Source organism: Monodelphis domestica, chromosome 7, assembly GCF_027887165.1.
Source record: "Monodelphis domestica isolate mMonDom1 chromosome 7, mMonDom1.pri, whole genome shotgun sequence".
In the NCBI taxonomy this organism is placed as follows: Eukaryota; Metazoa; Chordata; class Mammalia; order Didelphimorphia; family Didelphidae; genus Monodelphis; species Monodelphis domestica.
The window spans coordinates 130,458,594-130,477,156 of NC_077233.1; the positions used below are offsets into that span (position 1 = coordinate 130,458,594).

Sequence of the window (18,563 nt, forward strand, 5' to 3'; positions counted from 1 at the left end):
TTTATGGCTCTTTACTTTTAGCAAACATCTTCCTTCCTTCTTTGCCCTCAGATGGCCTCTGCAGAATAGCACTCATGTCAAACATATACATAAAATAGATGAATACTTTTTCTTCCCTGATACAATGTAAGTTCCCTGAGAGCAGGCATTGTTTCCCATTTTTACTGTATTCCTAGCCCTTGCCACAGAATAGCATTACTCAATAAATGCTTATTGATCGATGGGAAGGTTCATTTCCATACTGTCTAAATAGTTTAGGGCATGTCTTAACAGCTTCAGGCAGCTGTATGTCCCTACTCCCAACTGCTCACAGCTGCCTGCTGTTAAAGCAAGTGGTCTCCAGAGTCTGACCCAGGGCTTCTTACCTCACTTTCCTAAGTTAGTGTGGATTTTTCCTCCTCATTTAAACTGTTAATGGCTTTGGTACAGTGGAAAGTGTGCTGAATTTTGAGTAAGAGGACCTGGGTTCAGATGCCCCCTCTAAAACTTATTGAGTGACCATGGACTTCACTAACCTACATCAGCTTCAGTGTCCTCATCTGTGAAATGAGGGAATTGGACTAAGTGGTGTCTGAGGTCCCTTTTAGCTCTAGCTCTCTCGCCCTATGAATTTAAACTCACCACTCTTCCTTCATATCTGGAAAAAAGGAGTATTTAAAGCCAGGGCTAAAAGGAATGGCATAAATCTATGATCTGACTAGAGCTTTATCAAATTTGCACTGGCCACCAGACACCACAGCTTTAAGGGTCCATCACTTTATGATGCTTACTCAAAATCTGTCACAACTAGAAAAGCAGTTAGTATTTTGGAAGCACTCCCTGATGGTGCAGGGGTGATATCACTAACAACCTATCCCTGGGAAAAGGCCAAAAATATGTCTTCAGTGATTCCCTCAGTTAAAATGTGAATGCCATTTTGGGTCATCTCTTCAGAGGCCTGACTGTCCCTGGGGACCTCATTTGGCTTCTGTTTTGGAGGATAATCTTCCCCCACGGCATAAGCCTCCCTATCCTGTGCCCCCAGAGCCCTCCAACTTGACTAGCCTTTTGACAACTTTCCAGCAGCAAAATGAAAAATGGGCTCAATAAAATCTGGGGCTGAGATAAAGAAATGAGATTAGGGGCTCTGTGATGGCCCCAAGCCTGCTTCTGCTGGTATGTGAAAGAGCATGACAGTGTTAGCTGTCTTAATAGCCACTTGTCTCCCAAAGTCCTGAAAAGCCAGTCTATCTACATTTGAAGCTGTGGGCTTTCATTTGAGCCCATATCTGTCACGAGGGATTGGTTTTTTCTCTGTGGAGTCTGGACACAACTAAGCCCTCAGAGGTGTCACATTGAAAGTTACTTTGCTTGATTTCACATGCACAATGACTCTCACGACTCCCTCTTGCTCTTTCCTATTTAAGTTTCAGGATTGTATATCAAAATATTTAAGTTACATGTGACAAATGTATTAAAGTGATAATAATAATGGCTCACATTTCTATAATTAGAATTATATGTTATATATAGAGAGAAATATAATTCCATAATTAAGGTTTAAAAACTCTTTTCTTCACTATATGGGAGATATGTAGTGTAAGTATTGTTATTAGCCTCAATTTACAGATAAGGAAACAGTTTACAGATTAGATGAATGTCTTGATCTTAGTCACACAACTATTAAATCTTACAACTGGGACTTGAATTCAGAACTTCTGACCTTTTCAATTTTTTGTATAACTAAATTCACACACACATCTTTTTTTTCTAGAAATATATAGATAATTAAAGGTTTTTTCCTCAGCTTACTTGGAAAGTTGCTTCTATTCCCTTTACTTTAATAGTCACAGCTTAAAAGACAAGTTATCTCTGAAGAGAAGGTAAGAAGACAAGCCTTCCAATATTTGGACAGATAGGGGAATAAGAGTATAAAACTCTTATATGTATATGTATATGTATAAGTATATGTATATATACATATATATATATGTAGACTTAGTTGATGATTTGGTTAGTTTTGGCAAATCATTTTCCTTCCTGCCACTTTCTTTTCTTTTGAGGAGGAAGATAGCTTACTGAAGTGGAGGAAGAGTTATATATTCAAAAATGAAAGTGATACCAATATAAGCTAAAAAAAAGTTTTGCAAAGAAAAAATAATTCAAGTATCTTATGTCTGGTCTTACAACGGATGAACACTTTTTTGTGATTGGACAGGAAAAAACTGATCTTCCTCGATGGGACCCAAAAGGTATGGTTCAAATACTGGCTGTTCATATGACCTAGAGCACATCATACATCATTCTATACATCTATTTCTTCCTCTTCCTCTCTACAGTGACCAAGAAGGACTAGATGTCCTTTAAAGGCCATTTTGGTTCTAAATCATGTGCTTTAAGTGCAGAGGCACTCAAATGTGACTAAGAAGATGGTTTTTAAAATATTTCATTTGGGGCTGAAGGGCATTTTAGGAAAGGCAATGGGTGTTCTGTCTTTTCTCAAAGCTATTTATTACAGTACATGTATCATGCTTTGCCCCCCTGAGATGCAGTCATGTGTGATCTTGCAATGGACCGTGGCTGTATGAATAATGATTTCCATGGGGTAGGTGGTAGAGAGCTGTTTGTTGATATTTTTATGAGCATGGCCAGCTTCACAGCAAATTACTGGGATTGGGTGGCATTTTTACTTGGCCATGCTGCTAATCACCCAAAGCCCTGAGAAACAGTATGGGATAAGGCAACAGCTGTAGAATTAATGTAACAGAGTACTGTGGGCACATTACTCACAGCGTGTTCTCCCAAACTAATGGCACTGTATCTATGTCAACACTGCATGATCCTGGTGTAAGGACCCTGGATGTTTCCTATCTGTGGTTGGCTTATTTTTATGTGCTATAAGAGACAAAAAAAAACTTTCTTCATTTGCCTGGGAAAATGTTTACAAAATAATCATTTGCTTTTCTTGTTTTCAAAACTTCTCTAACTTCCATATTTGCAGTTTTAGACTTAAAAAATATTGAGAAATATAAATCATGTAACAGACATGGGATTAGAGGCAAAGCTAGATTTTGGATCATTTGTCTACAACTGGAAAGGAACTCAGAAATGTTTCCTCTCTCAATCAGACCCCTTTCTTGATTCTGAAATCACTAAACATGAAGATGAAGGAGAATCAACAGATATTAAAACTTCCTTAATCCCCTTTGAGCATGATAATGGCAACAAAGAAAGGTTAGCACTACAGCATATATAGTATGTTGTGCATTTGTGTATATGTGTGTGTGTGTGTAGCACTCCAGAGTAGCTCTGCTGTTTCCTAGACATATAACTTTAAATCACTTAAACTTCAATGAGCCTCAATTTCTTCATCTGTGAAATGGAAATCATACTTGTATTACTGCCTCCATGAGAGTCTTTCTTGTGAGAGGAGATAATGAGATAATGGAAGTAAAGTGCTTTGCAAACCTAAAAACACCATATAAATGTCAGATATTATCACCATTCTCATGAGGGCCCTTAAATTGTGACACCTTCAGTGAGATATTTTCTTGATGTGTTTGCTCTCAATTTCTACCTTCTTAAGTACCATGCCCACTTCCTCAGCACATGTGGATTAAATTTCTCTTAGATATAGTGATGATAAGAATCAATTTCTTTATTTGAGGATCAATTTTCAAGACATCTTTAAAAAAAGGAAAATTCTCATCTCTTTTAAATCTGGAAATTATATCAAAGATATTCTTGATGAAAACATGAGAAGGGAAGGAGCAGGTAGACTTTCACAGACAATTTTCAACCACAGTTGATATATCCAGTTACACAGATGACTGAGTGGTGGGTCAAGCTCAAATAGAAACAGGGAAACTGTACACAAGAATTCCTGCAGGCCACATATTGACTTGGGTCTAAAGTGTAATGTTATCTGTTTTATTATATTTCTATTTATTTTGTTAAGTAGTTTCCAATTCCATTTTAATATGATTTGAGTATACTCAGGAGCATATATTTGATAGCTCTGACATAGAGTATAAAAGATCCCACTATGTTTATTACTTGTTGATTATAATAAAACAGTTGATTTTGCAGAGAAAAACATATACTTAAAAATTTTCCTTTTACAAGAAGTCTCTCATGCGTTAAAAAATATAGGTGATTCTTGGGGCCAACCTGATGGCTCTGATTTAGATACAGAAGGTTCAAATGTGGCCTCAAATATTTCCTACCTAGGTGACCCTGGACAAGTCACTTAATCCCCATTGCATAGCCCTTACCACTCTTGTGACTTTGAATCAAATCACAATATTGATTCTAAAACATAAAGTAAAGATATGTGTGTATGTGTACATACAAACACATATACATAAAATGTGTGTATGTATATATGTGTGAATCCCTGACATATGCAACCCAAGGTAACTTCTTCCCATAATCTTTTGATCATCAATTGAAGCATTGTAAAACAATGAGGTATGCTTGTCATAATTGTTCTTATCTGTCATGGAAGATTTCATGTATGAAGTCCAAATGTAAAACCACCCATTGATAATGAGGTTTGCCAGATATTCCCTTCATATAGGAAATTGGGCATATTACATCAAATTAGAGAACCATAAAAGTTTTTCTCAATCACTTAGAATGAAATGGATGAAAATTTTATATTGTCTAGATTATATGTTATTGAATTGACAACCTATTGAGTTAATTCATCAATGCATATATCTTGGGTTGGAGCTGCAGATGGACCACAAGTTGAATAGGAAAAGGAAAGTGGGTTGGATTCTACTGGGAGAATCCAGCAGTTCTTTCACTAATCCCAAGCTGTTTCCTGACTCTACAGCTCATCTTTTCATTATTTCCTTCATGATATTATGTAAAGGACTCAAATTCTAAAGGGGTATTGCCAGCCATATTTCATGCTAAAGGCACTAGTGTGGACCAAAAGTTGGAGAAGAAAAAAAGAGATTGTTCTTAACTTTTATCCATGCTTGACTTTTGGGGATCATAAAGGACTTCATAGCCCAGCTTCCATATTAACTCCTATGAGATTTTTTTTGGCAGAAGTCTCTGAATGGATTTTGTGGTCACATGATCACCACTACAGGTTAAATGGAAATCATAATAAATTTCTAACACTGTCAAATTGAGATTTTGGATAAACGCAAGTCCTCCTAGCAGAGGAAAGCAAGTTCAAAAGACAGAGTAAATAGTTGTCTAATTGACCTGTCCTACCAAAAAAAAAAGCCTTCTCTCCCCTTAAAGAGATAAATTCTTCCTTTTCTAAGCTATTAAATGGATATGTGAGGGCCTTGCCTTTCTAAAAGAGTTGAAGATTAGCATCTGAGCAATAATCTTAAAAATAGAGATGATACGTTGTTTGGAGATTGGCTAAATGAATCGTAGTACTTGAAGAAAAGAATATTTCTGTGCTGTAAGAAATGATGAGTGTGATAAATATAAAGAAGAATGAAAAGATTATATGAACTGATGCAGAGTAACATGAGCAGAATAAGAAAATATGCAGTCATATACAACAGTGTAAATAGAAGGATCAATTATCTAGACAAAAGAAGTGTGTTGCAAAATTATAATGAGTAAATGTAGATCAAAAGAAGAAATATGATAAGATACATCTCCATCCCTTTGGGAGATCCACAATTGTCATACATTGCACATATTTTTAGACTTTTTCAATGTATTCATAAGTTATGCCGAGTTTTTCCTTTTCTTTTTTTTTCTTGTCTTTAAAAAATACTGTTTGTTATATATAACAACTCTCTGGGAGGGGAAAGAAGGATACTGGGGGAAACTCTGGTTATGTAAAAAAAACTGTAAATGTTTATATTAAAACTTAGAGATAATAGAGTCTACTTTCTTTTATGGAGAAGGGATAACCCCTTAGCTGAGGACTCTAGCTGAAGTTCAGCAGATATTAGCAGTGAGAACAGCTCATGGGGGAGAAGGAGGAGAGGAAGCAGAGGTAATGTAAAATCCAACAGGAAGAGATAAGAATTCCAGTGGGAATCAGGTCCCATAAAAACAATGCCATGATATTTAAAGAAAATATTGGCTGGCCTATTGCTAGTATCTCCACGTGTAAGACCTGGCCACATATTCCACACATAATGCATGCTTTCCTCCTCACCAACCCCTATGATTCCTTTTTTCTGTCCACTCTTTCTACTGATGACTGGAAGAGGTGGTGCTCCAGGTTTTTGAGAAAAGTGTTCTAGTACTACTTTTTTTTACTATGCTGTTTTACTAAATACCTTTAGCACCTAGAAGATCACACATTGTCAGGAGCTTATGAACTCTGGCTTTGAATAGATTCTAACTTACAGTGTCCTTATATTCAGTAGACCCAGAACAGAGTAGGGGAGGGAGAATGGAATCTATTTGTAGAACTGGTGAAACAAGCAGCTTCCTGCATCTTTTCAATGTCAGTATTCTCCCTATGATGCTATATGGCTATAATTCATGGAATGTTACACACTTATAAGAACACAAATTTCAGAGAACCCTAAAGGAAATGGTCTGTGGGTAAGAAGGCTATAGCATGTTGTCATCAATGATTCGTGTGCATGAAGTGGTATAAAATAATGAAAGATATCATCAGGGACTTGTGTTACAGAAAAGTAGGAGTACCAATTGTGTAATAACTGTGAAGGATACAATGGGCAATCTAAATATTTCACCACTATCCATAAAATATTAAAAGAACCATGGCAAAGTCTTAGTATAGTGGTTCTCAAAGTGTATTCCAAGGATCTCTGGATCCCCTAGACTTGTGTTGATGAACCTATGGCACATGTGCTAGAGGGAGTTGTTCCCTTCCACCTTTCCATGCACACCTGAGGACGTTTCTCATATGACCCGTCCCTCTGCCCAGCAGCCCAATGGGAGCACTTACTCTCTCCCCTGTTTGGGATAATGTGGGGGAAGTGGAAGGGGGGCCAAGGGCAGGGCTCACATGCTACATGAGAGTTGCAGTTTGAGCACTTGGTCTCTAGAAGGTTTGCCATCACTGGCCCAGACCATTTAGAGAGATTGCAAGCTCAAAACTATTTTCATAATAATACTAAAAATACCTCCCTTTTCCAACTACACATCTATGTGAGTCTAGATTTTCTCCTTATACTTCAACAAAAATAGTATATTACAATATATTGATACAAAAGGAAATATGAGAATCATTCTTTTAAGCCAGACAGTGAAGTGATTTGTAAAAAATATATAAAACAAAGCCTCTTCTCAGTATATTTTTTTTGCTTTTGGAAAGTATAGTTTTTTGTGTGTTATGTTTGGTTGACATGTAATTATCAGCATTTTAAACAAATTCATAATTTAAGTTATTGTTTATAATTTCTAATACAGTAAATATAAATATAGGCAGCTAAGTGACACAGTAGTTAAGAGTGCCAGTCTGAGCACTGTTCTTCCTGAGTTCAATCAAGTCTGGCCTCAGACACTTCCTGTGTGACCCTGGGAAAGTCACTTCACATTGTTTGCCTCAGCTTCCTCATCAATAAAATGAATTGAAGAAGGAAATGGCAAATTATTACAGTATCTTTGCAAAGAAAACCTGAAATGGAGTTACAAAGAGTTGGATGTGCCTGAAAAATAAATAAACAACAATAAATAAGAAATAACAAACAACAATAAATATTAATATATCTACCCCAAATAACCAAAAGCTCTGTAAAGTACTGAATTATTTTAAATAGTACAATGTGGGTCTCAAGAAAAAGTTTTGGAACCACTGCTCTAGTATACTGAATAAGTCCTTCATTGAGGATTTATGGAGAGCTATAGAAAAGAATGTTGCAGGATGAGTAGGCCTAACTGGGCTCCCCCATCAGTATCATACATCATTCCATCAAAGTATTATTTTCCTTCTGAAGTAGCCTGAATCCTTCTGATGAATCTCTCAAATCTGCTGTTCTCTGACACTGACCCAAAATGTCAACTGCTAACAACAAAACAACAAAGAGAGAGAAATATGACCAGGGCCAAGGAACTTGAAAGATTTTAGCCACTTCTCCCATACAAATCACTCCCTCTGTGGTTAACCTTGTATCTTGAAACAAGAAAGCTTTTCATTCCTTTTATCCAAAGGGATGAATGCAAAAGTGATATGGCCTGCCCACTATCAGCCTTAGAAACATCAGAACATCTAGCCTGAAAGAGGAAGGGGTCCAAGAAATTATATAAAATGACCAAGTCATCTTGGAAGTTAGACATAGTCTACGCCAGGTTCCGAAATTTTAGCAAATTGTTTCTCTTCTCTATGACTGTTTTCTCACCTATAGATAAAATGGTGGAACTATATGATCTCTAAGCTTTCTTCATGCTCTAAATCCTATGGTTAATGGACCAAAAATCCTAAATCACTGCTGAATCACGATCTGAGATGTCAGCTCTATTATAATTTACAGCCTTGTAAATTAGGTTCATTCTTTCATCTAAACAGTTTCTTTCTATATTTTTTATGCTCACAAACATCTCTCTAAGATCATCACAGATTTTAGAGCTGAAAAGGGATCTTATTAGGGGTTTACAAACAATGACTGCTCCATGAATTTAGAATGGTTTTCACGTTTTTAAATGAAGTTTTATTGCATTAAAAAATATTAAAAAATCTATTCTTAGCTGCATACACAGGTGCCTGGATGTGGACCTCCAGTAGTTTAGTGATCCTTGGTCTAGTCCAACTCCCTTTTTCAGATGGGGAAATTAAGACCCATAGATGTTAAATAACATCACACAGTAAGAATGCACAATTCAGAGAGAATTCATCCTTCAAATCTAGCATATTTTCCATTTAACTGTTAACTCCTCATGGCAAGAAAGAAGGCAGAGAATTATTTAATGCTGTAATGAGAAGTAAAATTTTAAAAACCCTTTCTAAGAATGGCAATATGTAAACAGACAGGGCTAAAGGGAAAAGGATATTAAAGACATGAGAAAGTTTCATTTTTTTAATTCAACCAAAACTCTATAAGGTTTTGTTTACATTATCATTGTTTGTGCTTGGTTATGTTTTTTTTCATATGTGTAGTTCTTATAATTATAAAATAGTACATTCCGTGTTGGAAACATAATTAATCAAAGCCATTAAGATTTCCCATACAACATACAAGTGTATACCCATATGATAGCAAGAATTATAAGGGGTTCTTGACTTTGCACAGAAAGGGAGAGGTTTGGATATAGTTCTAACAGGGGAGAAGCGATGGTAGAGGAGAGTAGGAACAAGAAGGAATCTGGTGGAACAAAAGCCAGGCAAGCCTTCTCCCTCCAGATGGGAGTACCTGCCAGAAGCAGGGCTTCTTAAAGGGAAAAAACTCATATCCTCTTTTTCTCTCAACTTGCTTAAACCATTAAAAGGGATCTGGCTTTCCTTTTCTTAATTATTCAAGAATTTGCTATTATTGAAGCTAACAAATCTTGGGAAGAAATATTAGCTCTTCAAAGAGACCCTACCTTTCTTGGGTTAGTTATATCCTTCCTAGGTATCTCATTTTCTTCAATTATATAATGGAGATAACATACTATTTATCTCATAGGATCATTGATTTAGAGCTAGAAGGGATCTTGTGAGCCAATCAAACCCAACCCCCTCATTTTACATGTGAGGAAACTGAGGAACAGAAAACTTCAGTGGCTTACCCAGAATGGCACAACTAATTAAGTAAGGTCTGATCTCAGCCTTTCCTGGCAGCTAGGTGGTACTATAAATAGAATGAAGGATCCGAGTCAAGAAGACTCAAATTCAAATCCAGCCTCTAACTCTGTGACCTCGGAAAAACCATTTAACTTCTCTGACTCATAATTTGCTGATCTACAAAATAAAGGTAATCATTGCACCTGCGCTCAACATTGTCTGAAGGATAAAATTAGATTATTTGTTAAGTGCTTTTGTAAACTTCAGAGTGATATGTAAATGCTAGCTATTATTATTATTAGTATTATTAGTATTATTAGTATTATGGGCATCAAGCCTAGTATTCTATTAAACCATAAATTTTCTATAAGAAAAATACTTAATATACCACTAAGGTTTATAAATATGAGTTATGATATGAAAATTCTGAAAAGAAAACAAATATAAAAGTACCTATAAGATTATTATTTACTTGTAGGTATGTTATTACCTCCCCTTCCCCATTTCCTTCTATTTTCCCCTCTTATTTAAGGTGGTCCTAGATGTTGGCTGTGGATCCGGAATTCTTTCCTTTTTTGCTGTGCAGGCTGGAGCCAGGAAAGTTTATGCTGTTGAAGCTAGTTCTGTAGCCCAGTATGCCGAGGTAAGTGTATTCATTCACTTTGGGGCCACGGGTTCTCAGATTCTAGATCATTTTGTGCAGGGCAGCTTCTTCTGACAGCCACATGGCAGCTAGAATAAGAGAGAACTTGGACACCAAGCCCTGGTGTTTCCAGCTGGCCTTTTTCCAGTAGGCATCTCTGTTCCATTTATACAATGAACACAAAAATCATTTATCCATTGTTGGGACTTAAATATAACAAAATTTTAAAGAAACCCTCTTCTGATTCAACCAGTGAAAGGGCTCCTCTTTTTAAATAATTCAACAGGATAAGGATCCTAAATACTGCCACTTCTCCTTACATTTAATAAGTAAGTGTGTTTGGTTTGGTTTTCATCTGCGTCTGTGATTTCATGTGTGTAGGGAACTTCCCATAAGAAAACTCCCCCTACCAAACACACTGTCTGAGATGAGTTTTGAACCCACGTCTTCCTGACATCTGCTAGACTCTAAGGTTTCTATAAGGTAAAGCAGTTTACTGGTCTGTAACTTTAAGAGTTTAATATAGATGTCTGGACCATCAAAAAGCCACAGGCCTGAGCCAGAATGTATCTGAGGCAAGGCCAGGTCTTCCCAACTCACAAGGACAGGGTACCTTTCACTTAAGTGCATTACTGATTTGAAATGTTCTCATTCATTTAAGAGTCATTTGTGCTCAATTTTCTCATAGGCACTTGGCTTGTCTAACAATATATTTGAGTAAAAAGTAAGTATTCATGCTTGAAGGTGCCTTTCAGATTTCAGAGCCCAAAAGGAGATGTTTCATTTTCAATACAGATTTGTTAGCTTTCACTGCCTCCTGTAGTTATGGCTCCAGGAACACGTCATCATCGACATACTTTACCAGGTCATCTTTTGTTCCCATTTTGGCATTTGCCATTCATTGTACCAGTCACCGAGACAGTGGATCTGTGGGAGTCCTGAGCCCAACTCATTTTTGATCCTTGGGTAGACCTCTGAAACAATTTAACAGTGCCTACTAGCCCAGTGTCTCTTTATCCCTTCACCAGCTCTCTCCCCTTTATCTCCCTTAGCTCTCCTGACCAGATCCAGTTCTTATTACAATGACCTTAAGGACAAGCTCCTTTAGAGGAAGGGCAATTAAGTATATACTACTTAGTAATATGGATCACTTCCCTGAAAAACCTGCCATTTCTGGCCAGTTTGCATCTAAGCTACCTTTCTTTAGCATACTTCCCCTTGAAAGTCCCAGAATCAGTCAGTTGATGAATCTTGTTGACTCTGTCTCCCAAACATGTCTTATATCCATCCATCTTCTATTCACTCACGTGGCACCCTCCCACCCAGTCTCACTTAGATCATTACATTAGACAATTCATCTTCTACACAACAGCCAAAGTGATCTTCCCAAAGTATATATCTAAATGTCATGCACTTCCATGGCTTTCTTTTGCATCTAGCATAAAGCGCAAACTTATCTATTTAATACTGAAAGCCTCCAATCTGTCTTCAACTTATCTTTTGAGACTATTCCTTTCTCCTCAAATACTTAAATAGAAATCATTTTGAGTAGAAAGTAGGTATTCTGCTAATACAACATTCAGTTCTCCTTGCCATGGCTTTGCACAGTCTATACCCTATGCCTAGGGAATGCTTTTCCTTCTCATGCCTGCCTCCTCCAACCCCTATATCCCTTCCTACTCCAGTGCAAATGCCACCTTATATGATATTTTCCTGATTTTCCCTCATTGTTAATGCCTGTCTTATTAATCCCCCATCCAGCAAAAAAAATTACTTTGAGTTTCATATTTTCATGTCTCAATATATTTTATTCTCCTCTGCTCCAATAGAACATGTATTATTAAGATAAAGAATTATTGTATTTTTTGTCTTTGTGTACCTAGCACTTGATATGGTTCCTAGGACATAGTAAGCACATACTAAACCCTTGTTTACTTTTAAAAAATCTCTCTGAAAGGGGTTGATAGAAGAGAGCTATCAGAAAGGGGTGGGAGAAAGGAGAGCATGCCCTTATTCTATCCCAATATTGTCATCAACCGCATAATACAAGTCAAAATAAAGAAGGAAGGATACAAGCAATAATTAAGCACCTATTCTTTGCCAGACATTGTACTAAACATTTTTACAGATATTATCTCATTTAATTGTCACAACAACCCTGAGAGGTTATTCTACTCTTCTTATTCTACTGGCTGATGATGCCGTCTCTAGAGTCCCATCTCTCTGGTACAATTGGTATAGCTGGTATGTACTCCCTCCCTTGTCTCAGACTCAACAGAGACTTTGTCTTCCTTCAGCCTCAATTCAGGCACCACCTCTTTGCAAAGCTCTCCTTCATCATCCCATTTGTGAGTACTCTTGCTTTCTTTGATTTATTCTGGTCTCCAGAGTCCTTAATGGAGTGGGAGGGAAATAGCCAGTTTCTCTGTCATTGACTCCCTTTTATTTCTCTGGAGCTTAAGCACCTTGGCCTAAAATTAGGGGAACACAAATGGTGGCATATCTTGTACCCCAATTCCATTTAACAGTCAAATTAGCCTTTACAAAGAAATATTATTTAAAAGGTACAGCAAGATCAAACATTTCAACATTGGGGAGGGGGCACAGAATCATAATTTCAACCTTGTACCTTGTATCTCGGGGATAGGGAAAGGGATCAGGTTTACAGATTAACTTAGTTCCTAGATCATATAGTTCTACCAGTTTCCAAGTTCAAAGCCCCCTTGTACTGGCATTGAAGCTTTTATGCTTCTCAGGGGCTTCCAGGATGGGCTGACAACAATCACTACCCTGGGATCCTGCCTCCAAAGTTGCCATTGCTAGACCTCCCAGGTCTGAGGATTCTACTGCCTCTGCCTCTTCCTAGAACTGAAAAGTATAAATAAAACAGACCAAAACTTTAAGCCCATTTCTTGTGGTCACAAGATCTAAAACAGGGCAAGAAGCTATAGACCTTCCCTTTCCCCAACCCAGGTCAAGGTGCTTAAGCTTCAGGTAATCAGGGCCTCTGATCCTTTCTAGAGCAGCTACGTGGCACAGTGAATATAGTTTGGGCATGGAGTCAGGAAGACCCATCTTCCTGGATTCACATCTAGCCTCAGATACTTATTAGGTAAGTGACCTCAGGCAAGTCACTTAACCCTTTTTGCCTCGGTTTCCTCATTTGTAAAAATGAACTGGAGAAGGAAAGGGCGAACCAAGGTAGTATCTTTGTCCAAAAAAAAACCCAAATTGGATCCCTAAGAATTGGACATAACTGAAATGACTAAACAACTTCCTAGCCCTGTGACCCTGAGCAAGTTGCTATACCACTGTGAACCTCAGTTTCCTCAACTGTCAGAAGGGGATGGTAATAGTACCCTGAATTCCAGTCAGGTTGAACTCCTATGGACATCAATTTTCTATTCAGTAAAATAAGGGAATTGGATTAGACAATCTCTGAAATCCCTTCCAACTATTAATCTATTATTTTATTATGATCTTGTAAACTTCCTCCCTTATTCATTAATATACCATGTTCCTTCTTGCCTGTGGACTTTCATTAATACTTCATTAATACAGTATCTTACCTGATACTCAATAGAGATCAGTTGTATTTGCGATGTAAGTTGACAATAACCTTATGCCTCTAGAGTTTAATCTGAAGCATTTTTTATTTTGCATTAGTATTGCTCTTTGGGTTAGGGTTTTGTTCACGGTGCATCCAGAAATTTGCCCACTTTGCCTCAAACAACACTTCTGTGTTGCAGATACTGTGAATTTTTAAGTGGAAATTGAACCAAGAGATATTTAATTTTTTCCCCCTGGAAGCTTTATTAAAGAAAAGATAAAGTTACATTCAAAAAAAGGGACCAATTTTAGCAATGATACACAGTCTCCAGATTCTAATCAAAACTTCTCATCTGAATTCTGTTTCTTGAACCGGTCTTATGTGTGCTCATGAAATTGAATATCATCAAATTATACCATATTTAACTTTTATTATGTACTATAGCACAGCCTTTCAACATGTGTTCTCCTTGACCAGGGGAAACTGTAGAGGAGATGGGAATGGCTGGACCTCAGAATTTAGGTAGGAAAGTGTGGCCCTGTGGATGAGAGAATTGAAAAAAGCCTGCAGCAGAGCTGAAGAAGCAAGACCTGCAGAACTGTCGATCAAGGAAAGCATTCTAATTGGAATATACCCCTTTCTAGCTTTTGTAATCCCATGTTTTTCCCTCTGTAATGTATGGCTATTCTGTGCAGTCTATTGAAGAACAGATTCCTTCTTTGGGAAAATCCTGTTACTTTTGACCAAAATACTGTTTTATAGCAGCTACAATTTAATACATAAGTTTGGTAAACTTGGAGGTCATAAGATGAAGTTAGGTTTGTTGGAGTTATATTTTTCACCTAGACATAATGTTGCTCCATGTTTGATTTTGTCCTCTGCCAGTCTGGTCTCTGTCAGCCCTAGTTCGCCTGACATGCATCTTCTCTCATCTCTGTTATCCTTGTTGTTCTCTATGGCTGCCTTTCTTTTATATCCATTCTTTTCATTTTATTATGATAGGAATTTGGTGAGGAAAGAACAAGAGGGAACATATAAATAATTCAGATTTATTGGTTGGGAAGGGGAGGAAGGAAGAGAGGTTTAGGAGAAAATTATACTAGTTATTTTAAAATCTAATGTCTATAAACTATCTAAAACTATCTTTCTAAGCTAAACAGTAATTTTTCCCAATAGCCAAATTTCACACAAAGAGTCCAATCAAAAGGCCAGGATCTTCAGAGGTGATGTATGCCTTCAATCTTCTTTTCCTCAAGCTGCCAGCAGCTAGATTCAAAGATTTCCTTCTTTAGCTGGTGTTAGGAGAAGTAAAATATCTGTTTTTCCAAGGTCCTTCAGGAGAGAAGATGTCTGACTGTTGGGGCATTGAATCTTATCCCAGATCTCCAGCCTTAGGCTACCATGTGACTCTTGGTCACATGCTCCTGTCAATCACTCACTCTGATGGTTGCACCTCTCAGTTTTTTGCAAACTGTTCATTCTTCATCACAATATATAGGACCATAGAATGTTACCTCTGGAAGGGAGCCATAGAGACTGTCTAATCTATCTTTTTTTTTATTTTATAAAGAAGCCAAAACTCAAAAAGATCAAATGATTTGTCCCAAGTGATTGCATTGTAATAGTGTCAAGCAGGAGAAGCTAATAAGTTGGGGTACCCCCAAAATAAGTGGTTCAGTGGCCTGGATTTAAGAAGACCTGAGATCAAATTTAGGCTCAGACACTTACTATGTGCCTCAGAGCAAGTAACTTGACCCCTGTTTGACTCAGTTTCCTCAGTGTTAAAATAGGGATAGTAATATCCCCCATCATCCAGGGTTGTTGTGAGGGTCAAATAAGGTAATTGTTATTAAGTGTTTAACACAGTGTCTGGCACATTGTAAGCACTATATAAATGCTAGTAATTATTATTATTATTTAAATGAGGGTCCTCTACTCTTTTATCTCTATATTTTCTCCCCTCTTGATCTTAGCAGCTCCCATGGGATCAATTTTTATTTCTTTTCAGATAATTCTTAGATCTAAATATATATATATATAAAACTTTATATATGCATATAAAGTTCTACCCACTCTCCTGAACTCTAGCCCTACATATCTGACTTCAAACACAGTGCTCTTTCCAGTATTCTAAACTAAAAATTAATTTAACATCAAATACTATGCAGTACCTCTCTGGAAGGCTTAAATAATTTAATTACCTGAAGATATTTTTTTAATCAGCTTATGTTCTTTCCTAGTCCAATCCAGTGCAATTCCTCAGACAACTTTTAAGCATCAACCATGGTCAAGAGACTATGTTAGGTACTAAGGACAAACTAAGTAACCACCCCTGTCTTTAAGGGACTTGTATTCCATATAATTCACTCACCACAGAAGTCAGAAGTCATACAATCAAAGGAGAAGAATTAGTTGACTTGCCCAAGTTATTGAAACTTACCCAAACCAGGATTCAAATTCAGGTTACATAACTCTCAGTCCAGAGTACTTTAGGCTGCCTTCCAGTGAGAGATTATATACTTGGAAAGCAACAGAGAGAAGAAGCTTTAAGACACTACTCAAATGTAGCATCGATGCTGATGCCCAAACATTCTCCTTTCTCATGTCTTTTCCTCTCCTTAAATTAGGGTGATATGGAGGCAGCTCGGTGGTTCAGTGGATTGAGAGCCAGAACCAGAGATGGGTGGTCTTGGTTTCAAGTCTAGCCTTAGACACTTCCTAGCTCTGTGACCCTAGGCAACTCATTTAACCCCATTGCCTATCCCTTACCATTCTTCTGCCTTGGAACCAATACATAGTATTGATCCTAAGATGGAAGGTAAGAGTTTAAAAAAATAGGATATGTACAAGTATTGATGACAGAAAATGAAAAATAACCCAAAGCATGCTATACCTGGGTGAGACCACAAAACATGCATTTGTAAATCCAGTACACCAAAAACCAGAGTAATAAAAAGTTTTGGTAAGATAGAATTTCTCTACTTGTATTCAAAGGGAGATATGGTAAGGACAGAGAACTAGACTATACAATATTACTTGAAAAATACACTTGAGAGTTTTACAGATGCATTTGAGAAATATGGTCACATTTGCATCTTTTGGGGATTTTTTTCCCCGTCTCAGCCAGAAACCTAGCATCTTATAGTCTTGGTCTAATGGTCTTGGAGACCTGAGTTCACTAATTTTCACAATTATAAAAATTATCATCAAGAGCTCAAGAAATCAAGGTCAAATTTGAGATTAATGGGCCAGTTTTTCTCCAATTCCATAAATAAGTTCCTTGCCCCTCTCTCCCACTGCCTTTCTCCCATTTTCCTTAGGCCTCTGCTGAGTAGTTATTAGCATCCGGTACAAGCATGCCCTTCACCTTCATTTCAACTGCTGATAGTGAAGTTAAGGTTCTAACTGAACAAATGGTGAGGAAACAGAGAGAAGGGGCCAAGGTCACCACCCTCTCACTATCATGGGTAGATAAATGCATTTAAGAACACTAGTCTAAAATTAAGCATCCATAGCATCTGGGAAGCAGGGCCTGGACTAAACAACTGCTTTAAGCAGAATTGAATTTTCAAGTTGAAATGTCCTCTAGAACAATTCATCAAGAAATAAGGAGCAAAGCAGCCTTCCTGTGCTCCAGGAAATTTATGTAAAGCACTTGAATAAACAGGAAGACAAGCCTGCCATGCATGAGGAAAGCCTGCCTACATTGAAGAATCCAGCTGGTGGTGGGATTGTCAGAGGCGTTATTTAAAATAGGCCAAGCGGAATATATGGGTTCATTTGTGCATAGTCCATTACAGGGAGAAAATCCCTTCAGGGATATGGCACCATGATTAATGTTGAGGGAAAGCTGTTTTGGAAAAGAATATAAAATTCAGCATTCTTGCTGCTTCTACTTAGCATCCAGTTCATCTTCTGGAGAGAAACAGGGGGTTTCATTCATCTCATTCTATATATACCAGCAGAATATAAATTATAGAAAGGGGCAGCTTGGGTGTCCTACCAAGTTGAACACCAGAGATGAGTACCATGTAGCGAATCCAAAATTGACCCAATTTCTAAGGTTGTGGTTAAGTTGCGTTATAGAGAAGGTCTTTTTGGAAATACCTTTGCTTTGGACCCTAAATTTTTTTGGAAGTAGACATTGTGAACCTTTATTCACCTACCTTAAATGTTGCCTTGTCTAAAGTGTGAAAAGGCTTTTGGAACAGCTCAGAAGTCATAAGATCAAAAGAGAAAAGTTAAGTGGTTTGCCCAAAGTATTGAATCCTGCCCAAGCCAAGGTTCAAATTCAGGTTCCTTGACTCTAAATTCAGCACTCTTTAGCTATGCTCAGCTGCCTCCCAGTGAGAGGAAAATAACACAGAAGAAGCTTTCAATCACCCACCATTCAAGTGTAGCATGGATACTGATGCCAAAACCTTCTCCTTTTTCTGGTCTTTTCCTCTTCTTAAATTAGGAAGCACTCCTAATAAATCTTTGACTACCTTCTGAGTTACTGCAATTAAGGTGACCCAAAAACAGCATTTGATTTTGACTCCTAATCTGCCTTGCATAACTGCTTCCCTAAAGTCTAACCTTCCCCTGTCTAACCAAATTGAAATTCCTCACCAATCCTAATCCTTGACTTCTTTCCTTGTGTTATAGTGGATAGAATACTGGCATAAGAGACAGAAAGTCTAGATTCAAAACTGCATTGGATTCTTACTGGCTGTGTCTTCCTGAGC

The 18,563-nt window shown here is 37.5% G+C and overlaps 1 protein-coding gene across 4 annotated transcripts in view; it reads left to right on the forward strand.

The window, feature by feature from the left end:
* Positions 1 to 18,563, forward strand: part of LOC100017350 (histone-arginine methyltransferase CARM1-like) — a 324,100-nt gene that overhangs the window by 205,359 nt on the left and 100,178 nt on the right. For 3 of the 4 annotated variants that reach the window (XM_007499522.3, XM_016424237.2, XM_007499520.3), the window contains exon 5: positions 10,176 to 10,286. The exons of the other annotated variant lie outside the window; for it this stretch is intronic. In XM_007499522.3, coding sequence (XP_007499584.1) covers positions 10,176 to 10,286 — 111 coding nt within the window. The remainder of the gene's footprint in view (positions 1 to 10,175; positions 10,287 to 18,563) is intronic. 4 annotated transcript variants of the gene reach the window in all.